Source organism: Pantherophis guttatus, chromosome 2 (assembly GCF_059756535.1).
Source record: "Pantherophis guttatus breed Tessera chromosome 2, ASM5975653v1, whole genome shotgun sequence".
NCBI classification, from domain to species: domain Eukaryota; kingdom Metazoa; phylum Chordata; class Lepidosauria; order Squamata; family Colubridae; genus Pantherophis; species Pantherophis guttatus.
In genome coordinates, this window is record NC_142064.1 from 92,465,701 (window position 1) to 92,487,808 (window position 22,108).

Below are 22,108 nucleotides of genomic sequence, written 5' to 3' on the forward strand. Positions count from 1 at the left end.
CCCATCCTGGAACTACTTTTTTCTTTTTCTATTTGTCCATGACAGACTACAAGTCCTAGGAAACCAAATATATTAAGGTGGATGCATAGAAAGTTGGAATAAAGTATACAATTTCAGTTTTCTTATTACGTGCATGTATTGAGCTTCTTGTAAAGGTTAGGGTTAAAAAAACACAATGAGTAGCAACATAAGGTGGTATTTGTTCAAAGCAACTATAATTATAGTACAATTCTTATTACTTTTGTTTGAAGCTCTTCCATGAGCTATAACTCAGTCAAATGCAGAGCCATATTGGAGGTAAAATATGTCTTGGTCAAATGCAAACTGAATTTTATGCAAGAGAGGTCCCATATAAATTAGGTACACATCCACTCTTTTTGCAATGTTTATGTTTCACTGTTTTTAATTCCTTCCAAACCAACAGAAAGTTGGAAAGGCTTGTTTGTCAGCAGGACAGCTTCTAAAAAATGAATCTGACCAAATGTGGTATGCAGAAGAAGCCAACACAAGGAAGTTAACATCAAATCAGGCCACAGCATATGGAGGGAAAAAGAAACTCTCCCAGTCTTCCTCCACCCTCATTCTTAATCTCCTTTCTCTTCCCTTTTGGTCACATGACCCAGAGTGTAGCTACTATTAAGGGGTTGGAAAGAAGCCATGATCTTTGTGCTTTCCCTGGCATTTTTTTTAAAAATAAAAGATAAAACAGTTTGAAGCAAATAGCACATCCATACTTTCTATTTGACCCATTGCCACTATGGGGCACTCTCTGCTTCCCGAACGCAGGAATGGATAACAATGTCCCCTCACTTTGAGACAATTTCAAATTCATACTCCAGCTGTGTTTTCCAGATTTGATTCAGATTTGCAGCTTTCTTACCTGAGCCTCTTTTTTTTTTTTTTTTTGTCTCTTTGAGTCAGGGTTGACATCTGGTGACTGCCTGCATTGGTCCCTGCAGTTTTCTTGGTTTGCATTTGCCATTGTCTTCTTTTTATGACTGAGAGTGACTAACCCAAGGTCACTCAGCTGGTTTTGTGGCTATGGCAGGACTCAAGTCTCCCAGTTTCCAGCCTAGTGCCTTAAATACTACACCGATAAGCTTCCCTTATGCCCTTTAGAGTGGATGATTTCCAACTCTTTCATTCTGATATTAGCCCACAATATGATTGGCTGCAGTGTCTTGCTTCATTTCCTCCAGTGACTGGTTGCTGCCTTTAGGCAGCTATTGGTCAGCCGTTGGTTTTTCTTTTTTCTTTTTTTAAAAAAGGTAATTTTGTGGTTCATATAATAATGCCTGTTAAGTCAATGAACTATTCACAACGGGGGTGGGTTCTACTTACCTTTACTACCGGTTCACAACGGGATTGCGCACACACAGTCATTTCGCTCATGTGTGTGCCTTGCTCCTGCGCATGCACAAATCGCCAATGATGACATCCGGGGTGGTGGGAGGGGCCTCCCGCCGGTTTTATTGCCGGTTCTTGCAAACCGGTCTGAACCGGGGACAACCCACCACTGATCCACAACCATAGACATTCATTCTCCATTTAATCCTTACATCTCCTACTTTTTTGTTTCTATCCAGTCTGGATGATGTATGCTTTCTTGCTTTCTCACCACCCACCCACCCCCCCGACGATAGCACTACATAGCTTCCTTTCTCTTCCCGTAAAAGTCTTTAAATGAAGACTTCTGTGCATTCTAGGAACACTGTACTTTGCTTCTATAGAAATGAAATATTAGTTCTTCCTTGCTACAAAGTTTCTGATGACCAACCATGGAAAATAGGAAGAAAAGAACAACCTGTGCCCTATATCTTTGACATTGTTATATCACAGGAACAATGATACAATCAGGGGAAAAGAGAAAAAAGAAGAAGAAGAAGAAAGGGTCTGTTTTTGTGTCAAAGAGATAAATATGAGAAAGGGATGGGGATGAACGCATCAGTGCATGCAAACATCTGGAAAGCGAAGGAAAGGCTTTGGGACTACTGAACAATCAATAATTTTGAAGGTTTTGAAGTTGATCTAAGAAACAGCCAAAAATGGTATAGAATACCCCCAAGTTAACACCTTTGTCTGTTAGGTTACATTTCAAGCATTTGTGTCAGCAGAAATTACTGCAGAGAAACTTTCAGGGTTTTCTTACTGTGGTAAATTTAGTTTTTTCACAATAAATCCATAGCTTATTTAAAGGCATGGTTTCCAACTGTGGTTGCTTTGCACTGTGAGAAGAATTAACTTTTTTTTCCCCAGTAATCATTTCAAGCACGTTGACATCTCCTCATGATAACATGAGGAATATGTGAAGATACTCTTTTCCGATTTGATCTCTAAAACCACTGTGTGTAAGTGTGTAATGGACTGTTCATTGTGTTTATCTCTACTTAGTGGAGAAGTTGAAGGATGAAGTTAATTCTGCTATATCTATGCCTTGTAGGCATGTCTTATGCTGGTCCGGTGAGTATTTCAGAACCAGACACTTTATTGAATTTCATTTTTTAATTCTCTCCTTGTCATAACTCAGTCATATATCTATCTCTATCTTCTCTCTAGCTACGCAAACCACGCAAGGCAGGATATGGAAGCAAAAGTGAAGAAGTAAGTACATTTTCCACTTTTTTTTCCTGGAAAGGAGGCCTTAGATATATTAATTCAAGCAAAAATGACCCCTGATCCCACAGGTTAACTTTTCTCCCATCACTTAATCCATCTGTGGATGCTCAGAGTCATTATCTACTTTGAAGACCATGAAGTATGCAAACTCAGAGGCGAAGACACTGTTAGGGGACAAAGGTGAAATACATAGTTTGCCTTCAGAAGACCAGGGGTCAATATCTAGCACAGATAAAATTATGGAGAGGAAATTCTTAGAAAACAAAGCCCATTTAGATGTATGAATAATGTAGCTGAGAATAAATAAACTCATCTTTTTAAATACCTAAAAGTAAAAATAAAACTTTGATATATTTTGAAAGCACCCTTTTCCTTTAAGAGGAAAAATCTGGAAGAACTGGGATTACTTCTGGGTCCAGATGGTTATGTTTAAGGCTATGATCTCATGATTTCTTTAACATCGGGCCAACTGAACTATTCTGAAATAGTGTAGGATTTGCAGGCTTGAATGATCAGTGGTCAATTTTATTTCCAGCATTGAGAGTGATGGTCTAGAAGTGTTTTTCAAAATTGGAAACTTTAAGATGGGTGGACTTCAAATTTCAGAATTCCTCAACTAGCCATGCTTTAATAAAATGCATGGTGGTTAAAATGCAGTTATTGCAGGCTAATTCTGCCAACTGCCAGCAGTTCGATCCTGACTGGCTCAAGGTTGACTCAGCCTTCCATCCTTCTGAGGTCAGTGAAATGATGATCCAGATTGTTGGGGGCATTATGCTGACTCTGCAAACTACTTAGAGAGGGCTGAAAAGCACTGTGAAGCGGTATATAGGTCTAAATGCTATTATTATTGCTAAGACACTGGTAATACGATTAAATCAATATTTGTTAAAAGACTCATATATGAATTACAGTAAAAAAATCAACAAAACCTGTTGTAATCACACCCATTATTGTTTTGATTTTTGCATTTCCTTTACATCTTTTCTCTGAGACTTGAAGGTATACTCCTGAGGGTTTCCATTCCCATCTATTACATCCATCAGTAGTTCAGCCTAATGAACTATTTTATTATTTACCTACAAGACACAAGATAATAAATGTATTTGTTTACAGATGATGCAGTTTGGTCCATATGGCTATATAAATTCACCACAAGTAAGTCTTTTTTCTTCTTCTTGGAAAAATAGGACTATTACACACAATGAAATGTACAGTAAATGAAAATGAATCTTGAAATTTAAATGTAAATGTATTACTTTTGAAAAGTTACTGTAAGAATTGGAGAGAAATCTATCATTGCTAAGAGGCTTCCAGCTCACTCAGTATGAAGGTTGGAAAGAGATGATATTGGTCTCATCAGATTTCATTTACTTTTAACTTTATTTTATAGTAGGATATGCCAGTTCTTAGTATCCTCTGAGGCAAGGGTCATAAACAAAAGCAGCTGAAAACAACATTTCAGCTTTAAAAGGAGTATAATAAAGGCCAGATTATAAAGCAGCTTTTTTGAAGCATGACAGACATAGAAATATGATCTGACATAACATTCTACTTGTTACTAGCGTAAATTCTCCTTTGAGCCAACCTCAGTTGGTCATGCCCCTGTGGTTTTCATTGCAATAATATGAAAGTGATTTGCCATTGCCTTCCTTATCAACCTTTCTGCCCGCATACAACCTTGAAGTTTCTTCGTCTCCCATCCAGGTACTAATCAAAAGGGCTGTGCGATGCTTTGGATTTAATTCAGAAGATATATCAGAAAGGACAGGAATAACCAACACCTACCGAACCTTATTAAAGAAATGTTCCAGAAAATATTTTTTGACTTACATTGCATAAATTCTACTAACCAACTGTGATCCTAATTAGATTTTCAAGATAAGCCAAAATCAGGTGCTGCAAATGAAACAGTGAATGTTGTGCATCGGGAGGCTGTGTCTTCTAAAAGAAAGGCATTTTTGCACTATGGGCAGCAAAATGTGAGGATAAAACTCTAAACAAAGAAATCTAAACATAAGTCCAAACTTCTAGAAAAAATGCAGGTTAAATGTCCTCCAGTAATGTCACTGTATACAGCACTCACTTGCTGCTGAATAAAATATACATCTAATCACTTAGATATTACCTGTCTCCACTGCCCTAATTCTGGTTCTAATCTGGTAACATGTTTATTACTGTAAATAATCCAAACATGAAGACTTCAATCAAAATTCTTCTCCTGGTCTGGATTACTGAATGATAACCCAATGACATTGCAAAGTTGAAAGGCCTCTTGGGAAGTACCTGGTCTTAAAACCATAGAAAATACCTATCAGTTGGAAGTAGATTCAGTACAAGTGTTGTCACCTTGCTAATTGCAGGTTAATTCATGTTAAAATTTTGCATATGTTCTTATATCTTTGAATGTTAACATTATCCGGAAGACCCTACTTAGAGTTTTTACTGAAAATACCCATTAAAATTTCATACTACGTCATGTGGGCTTCCGTACAACCCATCTCTTCCAAAAATATGCTTCCCTTCTAAACAGAACTCATATTTTGCAGTGTGAGTTGTCAGTGTCTTCTAGCTGGGAAAATGTTAGATTTCTTCCAGGCAATGTAGTGCTTTTATAATTGTATCCCCCTACACCTGTCTAAATGTTGCAATATCTACTGAAAATTTCATGCAATAGAAATACTAATCAGTGATGTTATTTCCAAAGAATTGATCTCTTTTTTTTTTAATGCTTGTTTTCTTTCTTTTACTCACTAGTCACCAGGATTTTCAGGTGGCTTAGAAATGGGGTTAATTTCTCACTTTCTTTTATTTGCTAGCCATCTAGGATTTGCTAAATTAGGTGGCTTAGAAATTGGATTAAACATTATTTTTTAAAAAAACCCAAAGTTGATGGCATCATTTTCTAAAATTATTTTAGAAAATGTGTTTAAGATATAATTCAAGTATTCTCACTTTGTGTTTATCCCCTTCATGAAGCCTTTGCATAGAAGAATCTTGTGATACTATCTAAATTCTTGGATAGTTATTGTTAAAGAGTACATTTACAGATGATTTACCCATATATTTATTTTTTTACGTAGTCTTTATTTACATTTTCCATTAAAAACAAACAAAGAATATTTTTGTCCCTAAACCCTCCAAGGTATATCAAAACTGTTCTCTGATCATATTCAGTTATGTTGACCTTTAAATGCTGAGAACTTGCTTACTATGAGCCCATCAATGCTGCCTCCAGCTAAACAATGAGAAGAAATAAAAATGGCATTCAGCCACCGCTCTGTCTTCTATAGCTGGCATGGCTCCTGTAACAACAGAAATTTCCTTATCCCCATTTCATCCATAAAGAAAACAAATCAACTGCAACTCCTTTTTATATTCCAGGAAACCTGAGGGTTACTAAGAGAGATATAAAGCCACCTTTCCTCTCCCACAATTCATTGCAAATTGTGATGGTGACAGCATCATATGCTGATATCTTTGTAACTAGCACTTTGCTCAATAGTTTCAGCCATGTTTATATGTTATTAAAACAGTGGTGTAGACACAGCCAAAATAAGAGGAAACTGATATTCAAGAGGGTCCAAAAACCAGTCTGTATCACGCGTGAGTAGAAGTTGAGAAACAACTCCAAAGTGGATCAAACCAGTCAGAATAATAGAATATACAGAGTTGGACCTTGGAGGTCTTCTAGTTCAAACCCCTGCTCAAGTAGGAGACCCTATCATCTCAACAAATTGTTCTCCAATCTCTTCTTAAAAACCTCCAGTGTTGGAGCACCCACAACCTCTGGAGGCAAGTCATTCCACTGATTAATTGTTCTAACTGTTAGGAAATTTCTCCTTAATTCTAGGTTGCTTCTCTCCTTGATTAGTTTCCATCTATTGCTTATTGTCCTGCCTTCAGGTGCCTTGGAGAATAGGATGACCCCCTCTTTTTTATGGCAGCCCCTCAGATATTGGAACACTGCTATCACATCACCCCTAGTCCTTCTTTTCATTAAGCTAGACATACCCAATTACTACAACCGTTCTTCATATTTTATCCTCCAGTAGCCTAACCATCTTTGTTGCTCCTTTCTATATTCTTTCCAGAACCTCTAATCTTTTTTTACATTGTGGTGACCAAAACTGGGTGCAATATTCCATGTATGGTCTTACTGAAGCACCATAAAGTGGAATTAGTACTTAATGTGATCTTGATTCTATTCCTGCTATTAATGCAGCCTTTGGCTTTTTTGACAGCTGCATCACACTGCTGGCTCATAGAAGCTGCTACATAGGAGCCCTAAATCTCTGTACATTTTTGCCATGCAAAATATATAAGTGTATCTAAAACCTCTTAGTGTTGCAAAACCCAAATACAGTGGAAGTGCAACAAGGTACAACATTAAACATTTGATTCCCGTGTGCTGAAACTCTACACTAATTTTTTTTTTAAAAAAACTTTTATTTCAGATTGCTGGTTCCTTTTATGGCTATCATTCAAATTACCCACAGATGTTCCCCCAGTGGCCTGTATTGCCACTGCAGAGATTTTTCCTCTGGCCACAATCAGCCTCACCAGTACATCAAGCGTCTAGGCTTCCCCAACAGAAGCCACAACAAATTCCAGAAACTAAGAAGCCCAACCAAAGGCCACAGTTACCCCCACAGCAACCAAGATATCAGCAGCCACAACCTCTGCCAAAACAGCCACAAAAGACCAACCCATCTCAGACGTACCCACAAGTGCCATTTCAGCATCCTAAGGAGGGAAAACAGCAACAGCCCCAGGTAAACGAGTAGGTTTGAGATTATGATAAAATCCGTGGTGGTGCAGTGGTTAGAATGCAGTATTGCAGGTTAAATCTGCATTCCACTGCCAGGAATTCATTTCTCACCAGCTCAGGGTTGATTCAGCCTTCCGTCCTTCGAAGGTCAATAAAATGAGGATCCAGCAATACTCTGACTTTGTAAACAACATAGAGAGGGCCGTGAAGCACTATAGAGCAGTATATAAGTCTAAGTGTTATTGCTAATTGTAGGATCCTGACGGCATCAAATAAGAACAAGAATGATTATTCTTTTAGAAATAAACATTCCAAGTTGAAGAAAGAGATTAGGAGAGGACAAAATGTTTACTCTGTTCATTAGTTGAGTCAGTTGGTTCACAGTTGCTTCAGGTTATTTGATTTTGGCTTAATTTAGTTTGCTAAATTTTCAGCCATGGTTTGAAACTACATTTATGTTCTACTTTGTGTACAAACCAGGGGTGGGTTCTAATTTTTTTTACTACAGGTTCTGTGGGCATGGCTTATTTTGTGGGTGTGGCTTGGAGGTCATGTGACTAGGTGGGCGTGGCTAGCTGGTCAGAGTCATTTCTGGAAGGTCCTCGCACTTACGACCAGTCCTCGCACTTACGACCCAACTCATTTGTTTGCTTTTAACACTGATCAGCTGTAGGATGGCCTTTTGAAGCCCCGCGGCAAGAGTTTAAACAGTTTTTTTCCCTCTAGTCATCAGCTGGGACTCAGGAGGCAGCAATAGATTGGGGGTGGGACCAAATAAAAGGTAAGAATAACGTGGGTGGGGGGGTGGGGGGGTGGGAGGGCGGGGGGAGGAGAACCGGTTCGGTGACGTCATATCGTCACCGCTACCGGCTCGGCCGAACCGGACCGAACCGGGAGGAACCCACCACTGGTACAAACCCAGCTGATACTGACCAAAACATAATCAACATATTTCTGTGTACCATGTAATACACAAACACAAACACATAGTGTGATAAGAGCTTTTCTCAGATGTTTCTGAAACTATAATATTTACTCAAGAGAATACTGCATGTATTTACTCAAATGGACTCCACAAAAGCTTATGTCAAATAAATGTATTAGTCTGTAAGAGGCAACAAATCTCTTGGTTGGCTTAGCTGCACTTGACTAACATAATACATGTGACATTTATTTATGATCAAAAATCAAACACACATTTGTAAAACATCACTAAGCTGCTCTACACAAGTCATTGTGTTGGATTAATACAGGTACCACTCTGGGAATTTATTTCCAATCTTAGAGCTGACTTGCACTGTTTATTTTCTAAACATTTACTGGGTTATTTAATTAGTTTTCTGGGAGACTCCATTGGAATATGTACATGCAGTATTTGCATAAAAATAAAATAACATGCATTGAAAGGAAGGTTGCACAGATATAACAGAATAACAGAGTTGGAAGGGATCTTAGAGGTCTTTTAGTCCAAATGCCTGCTCAAGCAGGAGACTCCACACCATTTCAGACACATGGCTGTCCAGGCTCTTTTTAAAAGCCTCTAGTGATGGAGCACCCAGAACTTCTGAAGGCAAGTCATTCCACTGGTTTATTGTTCTCATTGTGAGGAAATTTCTCCTTAGTTATAGGTAGATTCTCTCCTTGGTTAGTTTCCAACCATTGCTTCTTGTCTTGCCTTCTGGTGCCTTGGAAAATAGGATGACCCCCTCTTCTTTGTGGCAGCCCCTCAAATATTGGAACACTGCTATCAGGTCACCCTTAGTCCTTCTTTTCACTAGACTAGACATACCCAATTCCTGCATATATTTTAGCCTCCAGTTCCCTATTCCTCTTTGTTGCTTTTTTCTGCAGATTCTCAATATATTTTTAATACTGTGGTGACCAGAACTGGATGCAATATTCCAAGTGTGGTCTTTACCAAGGCTTGTTCACTTAATAAAAATCACCAATACCTAGGACAGGGGTGGGCAAATATGGCCCCTTTATGACTTGTGGACTTCAACTCCCAGAATTCCTGAGCCAGCTTGGCTGTCTCAGGAATTCTGGGAGTTGAAGTTCACAGGTTGTAAAAGGGCCACATTTGCCCACCCCTGACCTAGGATCTAATTCCATTTGGATTTTCAGGTTATAACCTAATAGTGTCATTACTATACCATTCATGTGTTCAGCTCCAAGTTCTCATATTGTAAATCACACACACTGCAATCCTTTGTTGTCTTTTCAGGAGTAAAATTCCATCATCTTAAATGGCACCTATTGCCCAGAAGCAAATATTAGATAGCTTGGGTACATCTATTCAAAGAAGTAATTTTTCCCCCCACTGCCGATATTATTTAGAATTAAGCTACCAGAACAGAAATATTTTGTAGTCCTTTCAGTAACCGAAGGCTGCCTCAAAAGATTACTCTGCTGCACTCATTGCATAGTGACACTGCAATTATTTTTATATTATAAATACATAACTGGTTCCTTTTCTTTTCCAGGGCTTTCCTCCATATTCACAACCACCTTGGCATTTTCCACAGGTGAGTCAATTATACTTAATGTAGAAATCCGAAGCTGGTTGATTATACAGTAGTTTTATAGTTGTTATTTTTTTTGGTCTATTAAAAAAAAATACCTTGGGGAGACAGGGGTAGAGATAGAGATGGTGATATAAAAGTCCATGAGTGGTACATACTGCCTTAGTGGAAAAATGCTTCCTGCATTCAAACCCATGAGACAAAGCCTGTTCTGGAAATATTATCTATTATGACGTGCTCATGAATTCTGCTGCAAAAATACAACTAAATCCAGCATAATTCTTACAAAACACTAATCATTACTGTGGCCTTCGTCAAGCTGAAGACTTCAGATGTATGGATTTCAAGTCCAGAATACTTATCTAGGAGAGTATTCTGGGAATTAAAGAAAAGTGTCCAATGAGTTACAGTTATGAATCAAATAATCATTAGACTGTATTTTCCTGTAGCCATGAAGCTCACTGGTTGAGTTGTAGCCATCGTTTTTCAATTACACCTGCCTCACAAGATTGCTGTGAAGATACAAAGAAGGAGATAAACCCTGTGTGCACCTTTTGTGGAGCTCTTTGACATTAAAATACATTTGACATGGATGAAATTTTTCCTTTCATTTGCCTCTAATGCTTTTTAGCAGAAGATAGCAATTAAATTGTCATATTTTTTTTTTGTTTTGTGTTCAAAACCAGCAGGATTTAAGATGAGTTTACAGAAGCGCAGCTAACCATCGTCCAAGGAACCAGTATTCTTTATTTCTTTATTTATGATATAATACAATCCTAGAAACATCACCTTAAAGCAAAGTGTACATGCAAACAACTGAAAAAAATGCAACACTGATTATCCATTGATGATTTAAAAGAGCACAGATAACCATCTTTCAAGGAACCAGTATGCTCTGTCTATTTATTGATGAAGTAATCCTGGAGACATCACCTTAAGCCAGGGGTCTCCAAAATTGGCTGGTTGTAGAATTCTGGGAATTCAAGTCAACAAGTCTTAAAGTTGCCAAGTTTGGAGATCCGTGCCTTAAGGCAAGATATCAATGAAACATGGTTACCATTTAATTATCACGACAACTTCAAAGCCATCTGACCGTTGTTTTTACTCTAGATTTTTGGTCCAAGAGGCTTCCAACCACAACAGTATGGGTCATATCAGGGAGAAAGATATTCTGTTTTAAGACTTATTGCTTTGTGATAAAGGGTTACCAATTCTTTTAACAATCAAACCAATTTGTCAACAATTCCCTTTTTGTCATGCCACTAAAATGCAGTGGGTTTGTTTCCTACTAAAATTAACAATTTGGTGTCTAATTGTTACCAATTATAATAGAGATGGTCTATTTTAAGTATTTTAAATGTTTATTTTTTCCCCTGTTGCCTGCCTACAATAATTGCATAGTCTCACCTCACAATGTCAATACTGCTCTAATCAGAGTAATTAAGGTACCATGCCAGTTGTAGCTCACATTTTCAGTTAAGTTGGTCTGGGCAACCAGATATTTTTACTCCCAAAATAATAAAGCCAAAATCATGAACAGGAATGAACAGTCCCAAGATTATATGAGATCCCACTCAGATAAAATATGTGGTCCCTACAACTCTTTCTAATATTTCACTGGCAAGCTAATCATTATGATCTGCTAGAAGAAATAAATAGCTTACTTGTATATCACTACTATTAGAAAGAGTCAGTCAGTTAGTCAATCAGATTTCTCTTAACCTATCAGGTAAATCTTTCATTATTACTATGATTGTCAATGCTCTGTTTTTAGAGACAAAATTGTCTTAAATAATATACTTGACTGATAAACATTGAATTATTATTCCATAGCTATTTAAGCCTTCCATCCTGTATTTCCCCAATCTTTCCTGACTTATTTATTAATTTCCTTAGCATATGCCATTTGGACAGCCACCTGTCAGCAATGAAGAAGGGGTAAGTATAACAATGAAATGCACTAATCTATATATGAGCTACAAGAAAAGAAAAACTGGGGCATAGCTTGAGAAGAGCTACCATGATTTTCAAAGAGACCTTGATTATACCAGAGTTGTATACATCACCATATTTAATGTTCTAAAGCAGTGATGTCTAACCTTTTCGGACTGAGTGCCCAAAGCGTTTGTGAATGCGTGTGCATGCACCCCCCCCAAATGCAATGCATGTGTGGCCCCTGCGCATGTGACCTGGCCCCCATGCATGTGTGCACTGCCCCCTGCATGGAGCCCACCCCGATGCATACGTGCATGGCCTCTCCACATGCGTCCCCTGCACATGCACAAGCAGCCCCCATGAACACCCCACGCCCCCACACATGCACGTGCAACCCCCACGCATGTGCACATGCCCCCACAAGCATCCTACCCCCCACACATGCATGGTAGAAACCTGAAGACCAGGTTACTGGCAGGAGATGCGTGCGCAGCATAGTGTCAGGATTCAGTGTCGTCTCAAATAAACTGCATTTCAAACAAATAGTCCTTGATCGAAATCTTTCATTTATTAGGCACAACAATCGAAAACTCCAACTCAGTCGCAGCCAACACTGACTTCCTGGTCCAAACCCTCCCTTTCCTTTCCCCACTGCTCTGCTTCTCATTGGCCATCTTACAAGTCACTCTGCTGTTATCTACTACTTCAGCTCAAAGGAATTTCCCCCCTCCCAACCCATCTCATAGGGGATAGTATCTCCAGGGAAAATAAGTAGGTGAAAAGTCAAACATCCTCTTGCCAGATGCCCCCACCTTCTCCTTCTTATGTCAGCACTGGAGTGAATGCAGCTTGGAGTGCTGACACATATCTGAACTGGGGTGACGGCTCGCCTGCCATCAGAGAGGGCTCTGCGTGCCCCCTCTGGCACGCATGCCATAGGTTCATCATCACGGTTCTAAAGCTTACGTTTACTGCACATTGAATCAAATTTATTTTATCATAATTATACCCTGGAGTTAAGATCTCTTTAGAATCATTGGCTTTTTAGGACAAACAGAAACATCTGATTAAGTTATGATTATTTTAGACCATTTCATTTTCTCCTTTGCATTTTTAGACTCCATATTTTGGATATGGCTACCATGGGTTAGGAAATCGGCCTCCTTATTATTCTGAAGAGATGTTTGAACAAGACTTTGAGAAACCCAAAGAAAAAGAACCCCCTAAAGAGAATCCAGCATCAGATCCTACAACAAACTCAACAGTTTCAGACACAAATTCAACCATTGCAGCCAGCAATGGAGGGAATGCTACTCTTTCAGGACTCAGCACGACAAATAACGAGGCCAACTTTCCAGGTCTTTCAAAAACAATTGTTAGCGGAAATGGAATCCCAACACCTTCTCCTACTGGTCATATGTCAGGACAAAATGAAGCATCCCAGAATGGCTTTGATCAATCAAACTATAGACCTAAGTCTACAAATACCAATGTTTTTCACAACTTTTTTTCAGGTAGTCAACAATCCAGGGGACGTGGTTCATATATTTATAAACCCAACCCAGATATGGGTAATTCAAGACATAACACTTTAGTTTCTAGAGGAAATCCATCGATGCAAGCTGAAAATCCAGAAGACCCTTGGATTTATAGAGACAATTCAGTTCATAGAGCTAATCTGCAAAGAATTAACAGAGAATTAAATTACCCACCAGCAAAAAATAGGCCAAACTCATATGGGCAAGAAGAGAAATTCCATTATCCTGAAAATAATCCATCAAGCTGGAGAGCTCATCCTAGCTCTGATCCAGGATCTCAGTGGAATAGGAATCCAGCATATGGAGGTAATAAACAATCTAGTTCTCCACCAGAAGGCCATTCTCTGAACAAAGTGGAAGAAAACACGGATAGGTATCATCCTTCTAGAAAACAACAGACAAACAGTCAATCCCATCAAGACCTATTTTCGGATACAAGGGGAACTCCATTTGAAAAAGAAGCCTTTATTCATCCTGATCATCAGAGAGAACAATTTCCATCTTTACAAAACCAAATGTGGAACCAGAAAGATTTAGAGGTAGTTAAAGGGGCTCCTCCAGGATATAACTCAGCATACTCTCCAGATTCTTTTCATCAGAGGGGACGTGCTACTTATTCCGATAAGAATTCTTACAGGCAGCAAGCTCCTTCCTTTCATCCCAGATTTTGGGAGGACGAAGAGAACTTGCCTACAATAGAGCCTCCAGGGCAAAGAGAAAGGCCATCTTATTCGCCCCTTTCACCTTCATATCAAATGCACAGGAGCGAATATCATGGAAGCATTCAGCAGGAGAATGAATTATATTCCAGGCAAAATATATGGCCCCATGAAAAACATTTGGCTGATCCTGACATACAATACCAAAATCCTCCCTATAATCCAAGTATAAATCCCAAATATTATACAGAACAACCAGCCAATGACAGAGGCAATTTGCCATATGAGGAAATTAACAGACGGATTCCAGAACATTCTCCAGTTCATGGTTCAGAACATTATGAAAATGTTCCATATCATATAAGCAACACACATGGACACACAGAGAGGAATCCACGATACCCTGGACCATACCCTCCATCACAAACTAGTAATCTTTTCCAAGGAAGATCACCTTATGATGAAAGAGATACATGGGCTCCCAAAGTGGCTGACTCATCTGCTCCCAAAGAAACTTCATCCTATTTTAATACGCACTCCTCAAACATCAGAAGAAACCCAACATATACTGAAGATACATGGAAGGCCATACATATCAGTGCACCCTTTTCAAGTAATAATGCTCCTGAAAGGAGAAATTATCCTAATACAGGGGTATATCCAAGAGAACATGAAGCCATCACCTCCCAACCTATTATCAACTATTTTTGCTGTGCAGGTGAGTCCCCAGGGGCAAATGAAAATATTCTGGCACCTTTGAGAATTGCACCTCAATTCAAGATGGTTTCATGGGAACAAAAAAATAGTCCAATTTATCCAGAAGGCAGCCATGCCTTGCATGCCAGGCGTCCTGCATACCTAGCTGGCATCCAGTCTAATCATTGGAACAATTCTTTGAAGTCTAATCACAGAGAATATCCAGGTGACTTTGGGGAAGAAGTAGCAGATCTAGAGATGGGCCCTCCATGCTCCAATTCTCTATTAGGCCTAACAAGTGATACCATCTATGAAACTGGATTATTTCCTTCCAAGGGTATACTTTGCTCTAAAAATAGTATCAGAGGGGATGGACATACTGTTCTTGCTCATATTGTGGAGGTAAATCAGCCCAAGAGAGAGTTTGAAAGGGCAGCTTTAAGGTTTCCACAACCACAAGGCATAAGAAATGAAGCTGTGAGTGAAACTGATAGGAAGGAACACCGTGCAACCCAAGGGTTTGGGTGGACACCATGTTTTGGAAATTGGTTAAAAGAGCATATCTCTAGTACTGGAGACCCATTAGTAGATCAACCTTCTGATGTCTTTTATTTAGAGAATTCAATGCATGCTGGAAAACCTATCATGCTGCCTGAACCCCAGCCAATGTCTAGCACAGTCCCATCTCAAGATGGAGGAGAAGATCAATTAAAACTCACTTCTCCAGAAGAACAGGTGGGACAACCAAATGAAAGGACAACAGATTGTTTACTTCTCCAAAATGAGTGATACATTAAAAAGAACCTCCTTTTCAAAATCTGCAAAAGCAGAATGTCCTGAGTGCAGATGTTTGAGTGCAGATGTAAGTAAATGTAAAGCAGATATCTGTGCTGTTCCAAAATAGATCTGACATTTATCAGCTGAAATCTATAGATCTTGTTTCTCCAATCTGGGGTTATCCAGATTTATCTGAGTTGCATGTCTAAAAGCAATAATGGCTGGGATTATTGCAATTGTAGGTCATCAATTTAAGCCAATCTTAAACCAGTCTTGAGGAAATTGGGTTGGGATAGGGAGTAGTAGAGAGTTAATCCAATCAAACCCAAAGAGACAACTTTCTATCTGGATTTTTTTAAAAAAATGCTTTCTGGTTGCTTCTTTTTCTTTTGCCTCTCTTCTCAGAAATGGGTAAAGTCTATCCATAACATTTTTGTCCCGCTCTTCCTGCTGTCAATGTCCTGTACGTGTTTTGTGATATTTTTCCTTTACAATTATCGCAAATGGAAAACTAAATAAATATGTTTGCAGCACTATGTCTGTATCTCAACTTAAGTTCAAAGGTAATTGTTTGATTAATGGCTAATATTATATGTAAATATATGTATGCATGCAGAAACTGCCTATCTGTATTCAGGTGAATATATCTGCTAATATTACAAGCAAAATATGTCTATGCCAGGACCAAGTCTTTCCATGTGCTTTTAGCCTCAGTTTGTCCAGAAAGAAAAAATGTTTTCATCAGCCGCAGCACATCAATAACATGTTGTACTCTTTTTTTGCTGGGGCACAAATGACTAGGTTAAAATAAATGCACTTTCACTCCTTTTCTGAAGCTCTTTGACATTAAAATGCATTCATTATGGGCAGAATTTTTCCTTTTATGTGGCTGTGCTGCTTTCTAGCAGAAGATCGCAATTAAATTGTCACCCTTTTTTTTTGTAGTTTTCTGTTCAAAAGTAGGATTTAAGATAAGTTTACAAGGACATGGCTAACCGTCTTCCAAGGAACCAGTATTCTCTAGTTCATTATTGATGATACAGTATAATATAATCCTAAAGACATCACCTTAAAGCAAAGAATTGGAAAAAATGCAATACTGATTACCCATTGAGGATCCTTCCTACCATGAAGATAGGGGTCAGCAACCTGTGGCTCTGGAGCCGCATGTGGCTCTTTCATCCCTCTGCTGTGGCTCCCTGTTGCTGGTTGGTGCCACAATTTTGAGAGGAGCTTCCAGTTGGGGGGGGAGAGGAGCATGACGTGCCAGGAGGAGACTGTATGGCAAGGGGGGGGGTTCCGGTTGACTCCACAATTGATAGGGCTTTTGGTTAGGGCAGGTAGAGGAAAAAGGACACCGCACTAAGAGGAGACTCCTCCTAGTCTCCTCCTAGGAGGAGGAGGAGGTCTGGTGGGGGAACCAGACTTCCAGTCAACTCCAGAATTGAACGGGGGAGTTTCGGTTAGAAACTTTGTGGCTCTTTGAGGGTTTAAGGTTGCTGACCTCTGCATTAAGAAGACAAAGAATATTTAAAGCATACATGATACTCTCTTCCTGAATTCTGTTCCTTTTCACACACATGTAAGATGGCTGAAATCTGGCACATAGACTTATGTCAATAGCATAAGCCTAAGGATGACAGAGACACACCATTCTGTTTCCTGAAGTCTCTAAGACCTGCCTGAGCTCAACAACCACTTTGCCTCTTGTCCATTTGTTCACAAGGATGAAAACCTTTCATCCTTTTGCTGAATGATGTATATGTTTATTGCTTTTTTTTCCTATTTCCACCCACATTTCCCCCCGCCAAGGTTAGAGGATTTATTGTATCAAGCTAAGCAGGGGTGGGTTCTACTTATCTTTATTACCGGTTTGCAACGGGGCCATGTGCTCTTCTGCACATGCGCAGAAGCATTTTGATGACGTCGGGGTGGGTGGATGGAACCTCCCTCCGGTTTTATTACCAGTTCTATAGAACTGGTCCGGGGCAACCCACCGCTGAAGCTAAGTTAAGAGTACATGCAATCATGCATAAGAAAACACTATGATGCTCTGGATACGTATGATTAAGGATAGGTTATATCAACATTTCCTTTTGGGCAACAGGAGGAAAGAAGTGTCTGAACAGAGAATGAAATGTAACATTTATTATTCTTCCCAACACCCCCCCCAAAAAAAAATTAGAAAGAAATCACATAAAGACGATTGGAAGTTTAACTGATCATCAACAAGACCACTCTTTGAAGAATGGGAACAGAGTGGGAACAAATTTGGTGTTGGAAAAATAGTAATCCCCCCAATCAAAGTAGAAAAATGAACAAATCAAATGGGGGATTGCTGAGAAAGAAATCCCCAAATTTCCCCATTTATCCCTATGGGAAAGGTAGTTAAACAGGAGCTCAGAATGTTTTTGACTGCTCCATTCTGAACTCCAAACCTTCCTTCCTCCCAATCCTATGACTCTGAGGTCTAAGAACAACACACCATGGCCAACACGCCACAGCAAATTCAGCACATCCGACTCGCCACAGGACAACTCAATGCAGGACAATTCAACGCTGTATTAATGGTTTCATCACAGTATGAAAACGTGGTCAGTTTCAATTATTGTAACTCTTGTATTTTTCAGATTCACTATATTTTATTATTATTGGCTATAGTTCCATTGAACTTAATTTAACTTGCTTTAACTTTTGTATTTCTTTAATTGTCCTGTGGCGAGTCATCCCACGGCAAGTTGTCCGTGGCAAGTTGGCTACGGTCAATTGTCCCAGTCCGCTGAAGCAGGGTCTATGCTGCCTTCTCTTTGCACAATATGCACAGCTGGATGAGACACAAAGGAGATAAGAAACACAGGCACAGAGATGCCATGTGTTCCTTTATATCGCAGGGGGAAAAAAAACCTTTTACCACAGCTGGAAAAGAAGTTCGGAAGAATTCCAGAAATCCTGGGTGGCTTGTTTTCCTTCTCTTGGCATCATGTACAGAGATTGTATGAAGACAAGAAGCTCTATTCTTATGAAATAGGATCACCTCAATAGCGTCTCTGAGTAAATGTTTCTCCCCAAATCTGCATTCTAAACCTGGGGTGGAACCTATGACACTCCAGACATCTTTGGATGTTTCCATCATCTCTCACCATTAGCAGTTTTGCCTCAGACTGATGGAAATTAAAATCTAGAACACTGAAGATCCACTTATAACAGTAACAGAGTTGGAAGGGACATTGGAGGTCATCTAGTCCAACCCCCTGCTCACGCAGGAGATCTGTACTAAGGATTCGAACCGCCGACCTTTCTGATCGACAAGCTCAGTGTCTTAGCCACTGAGCCACCTAGTCAGGCACCTAGTCACTTGTTCCTCTTTTTTGCACCAAATATAATCCACTGCATTTTATGAGCATTTTATGCCATATCTTGACCAGTTATTGAATGATGCATATTTAATAAGAATGTAGCATGAAGTACTGGCCTTCTATTGGGCATATTCCTGTATTAAAGCCTTATCACAAAGAAGACCACACATGAATAGAATGTATATCAAATATTTTGATGACCACTAGATGGCAATAAAGAGGACAGTAATTGCCATCTAGTGGTAGTCTTATTGTTTGCAGCCCAGCTATAATATGGCTAACGGTACAGGTAGTCCTCAATTTACGATCACAATTGAGCCCAAAACTGCAGTTGCTAGGTGAAACAGTTGTTAAGTGAATTTTGCCTCTTTCTTGCCACAGCTGTTAAGTAAATCACGGCAGTTATTAAGTTAGTAACACTGTTGTTAAGTGAATCTGGCTTCCCCACTGACTTTGCTGATCAGAAGGTCACAAAAGGTGACCACATGTTCCCAGGACACCCAACCATCATAAATACGAACAAGCATATAAATTTTGATCTCCTGACCATGAGGATGCTGCAATGGTTGTAAGTGTGAAAAATGGTTATAAGTGCAGAGTTTTTTTCAGTGCCATTGTAACGGTCACTAAGTGAACTGTTGTAAGTCGAGGACTACCTGTATTGCATCAAATAAACATACGGTTTTGATAAAATAATAAAAAAGAGGGATTCTTAATTGAAAAATTAATCCAAGGGGAAAGGAGTTAAGTGCTGTCTAATAAAAAAAAACCTCTTAACATCATCCTAAGTTTACTTAGAAGAAAGTCACACTCAGTTCAACAATATTGAATTTCAAGTTATTGAACACATCTGGCATATCAACCAAAAGTATGCATAGTCTTTTGTGAAGCAGGATTTGAAAGACAAATGCCAGCTTCTTGGATTGAGCTCAGATGCTAAACTGCCGGCCAAAGACAGCTCTGTCCCGGCCAACATGCTCTGGAGATGAGCTTCCCCATCCTGCACCAGCTGGCGCTTTTCAAAAGCTGCCCTCCTTTTAGGCATTTTCCTCATTTTTACGAAAAGGACCTCAATTATAGCTGCTAAATTTCTGCAACCTTTGCTAAAGCCAATGTGAGGGTTCCGATTCTGCATGGAAAAAAAGGCTATTCCCAGCATCGGAGCCTTCAGCAAATACTGCCTTACTAAAAAAATTTTATCTAGACTCATAAAAACGCTAGATTAATAGTCTGAGAAATAAAAGCTGAGCTTTTAGCTCCTCCGCAAAAAAATAGCTTGGGTTAGAAGTCAATTCCAACATTCCTTCCCATGACAAGGATCATTTGCAGTATTTGACCTCTGGGTTATCAAGAAATGTAAGCGCCAGTCCACATAAATGTTAGAGCATCCAAGCATCACAGGGGAAATAAAACCCAGGGCAACATTGTGTGCAGAATGAGGACTGAAGATATGCAAGGAGGGCTTGGTTGACTCAGTTCTCCGTGTCTCTAATTGCATTTTATAGGAGATGCTAAACAGGCTATAAAATCGTTTCCCTGCAGGATTGCTTAAATCTTTCTCTTTATAATGAGGGTCATTTCACTGGTTATTGTAAGATATTGGCACACGAATGGTTCTCACTGGTTGCCATCAAGATAAAGAGCAATTAGCTAGTCTCAAATGGGTAGATGGCTTTAAAACATATGCCCTCAGGATGCAATTTTTGGTCATAATTGCTTAAGACAAAGCCAACTGGATCAGATTAAGGGAGAAATGTGGAGCTCTCAAAATGTTTAGAACTGTGACGGCCATAACCATCTCTGATTAGTGGCCAATCTGATTAGGGATTATGGGGATTACTAATCTGAAATGCCGGGAAATAGCAGGTTGCCTATTTGACACTCATTCAGCACCTTTCATCTGCCAATCCTAACATCTTTGAAGACCACAAATTTGGAGCCAGCTATAGCAAGTATCTGAATTCTGATGATGGCCAATGGGAATTTCACAAGCAGAACATGTGAAGACTATCAGGTTCCATTTAACTGCTGCAGATGAGAGCTGTGGAGAGGTTCATTTTTTTTTTTATAAACAGTTTTCGAACACCTTGATCAGAGCCCCCAACCCAGGGGTGCTATTCAACAGGTTCTGACAGGCTCTGGAGAACGGTAGCAGAAATTTTGAGTAGTTCAGAGAACCGGCAAATAGCACCTCTGGCTGGCCCCAGAGTGGGGTGGGAATGGAGATTTTGCAATATCCTTCCCCCAGGAGTGGGGAGGGAATGGGGATTTTGCAGTATCCTTCCCCTGGAGTGGGGTGGGAATGGAGATTTTGCAGTATCCTTCCCCTGCCACGCCCACCAAGCCACGCCCACCAAGCCACAACACACCCACCAAGCCATGCCCACAGAACCGGTAGTAAAAACATTTGAATTCCACCACTGCCCCAACCCGATACCTCACTTATGTGAATAAATACTTTGCAAACCACAATGATAATCAACAAACATTTCTCTTATTTTGTTTTGTGTACTACTGAAGAACATTGCCTACTTGACTGTGGATGCTTGTCAAAGTGACCGGCAAGCTACACCTTGCTTGCCCTTAACCAATTAGCAATTTTTAGCTAATGATCTTTGAAAACTGAAGCAGAACATTTCATTACAAAGGTCAGCACTGCCACTTTTTCAAAGGGATGCTTGGATGATGAGAAAATGGAGCTTCCTAACATTTCCAACACCAAATTTGCACTGGTATTAGGATCTGTAGATTTAAAAAAATGAATAAAAAATCAAGGAAGTTTATACAATGCTGATACTGTAACAGTAAAGCTCCAAGGATTGGTGGTGGGAGGCACTATTTGGTAGTTGTTTTCCTCCTTCCTTCTGTAGAAAGTTAGCACCCACCCCTAATATTTTAGGAAATATTAGAAAGGCAGAATATTTCCCTAAAGGAGGAATGAAGAAACATGCTCTTGGAGACACAAAGCAGCCCCCACCATTCTTAATAGCCCACAAAAGATGTCAGCACTTAAGACATAAAGAACTTATTGAAAGAAGTCAAGTATCTAGGTAGCTCTATTCATAGGCAGAGCAAATACTGCAGCCACAAATCCATTCAAGAGAGGATATTTTGCAGCAAGTTCTGAACAAAGGTAGGATTAGCCCACAGCCACAAAAGGAATTGCCCAACATCTTTTCAGTTGCACCCCCCCAGCAAACTTCAACCAAACTTAGCTCAGACAAACACCTAGATTTGC

General features: G+C 39.5%; 1 protein-coding gene across 1 annotated transcript; it reads left to right on the plus strand.

The window, feature by feature from the left end:
* The first annotated feature begins 7,073 nt into the window (after positions 1-7,073).
* On the plus strand, positions 7,074-16,050 carry ENAM (enamelin). Its single transcript, XM_034411282.2, has 4 exons — positions 7,074-7,391; positions 9,871-9,912; positions 11,806-11,847; positions 12,962-16,050. The coding sequence occupies exons 1-4, from the start codon at positions 7,116-7,118 to the stop codon at positions 15,524-15,526; spliced, it is 2,925 nt and encodes a 974-aa protein (XP_034267173.2). The 5' UTR covers positions 7,074-7,115; the 3' UTR covers positions 15,527-16,050.
* Positions 16,051-22,108: the final 6,058 nt, after the last annotated feature.

Coding starts and splice junctions, on each gene's coding strand:
- ENAM (XM_034411282.2), top strand. CDS start 7,116: ATGTTCCCCCAGTGGCCTGTATTGCCACTGCAGAGATTTTTCCTCTGG. Junction 7,392..9,870: donor GAAAACAGCAACAGCCCCAG/GTAAACGAGTAG, acceptor TTTCTTTTCCAG/GGCTTTCCTCCATATTCACA. Junction 11,848..12,961: donor CTGTCAGCAATGAAGAAGGG/GTAAGTATAACA, acceptor TTGCATTTTTAG/ACTCCATATTTTGGATATGG.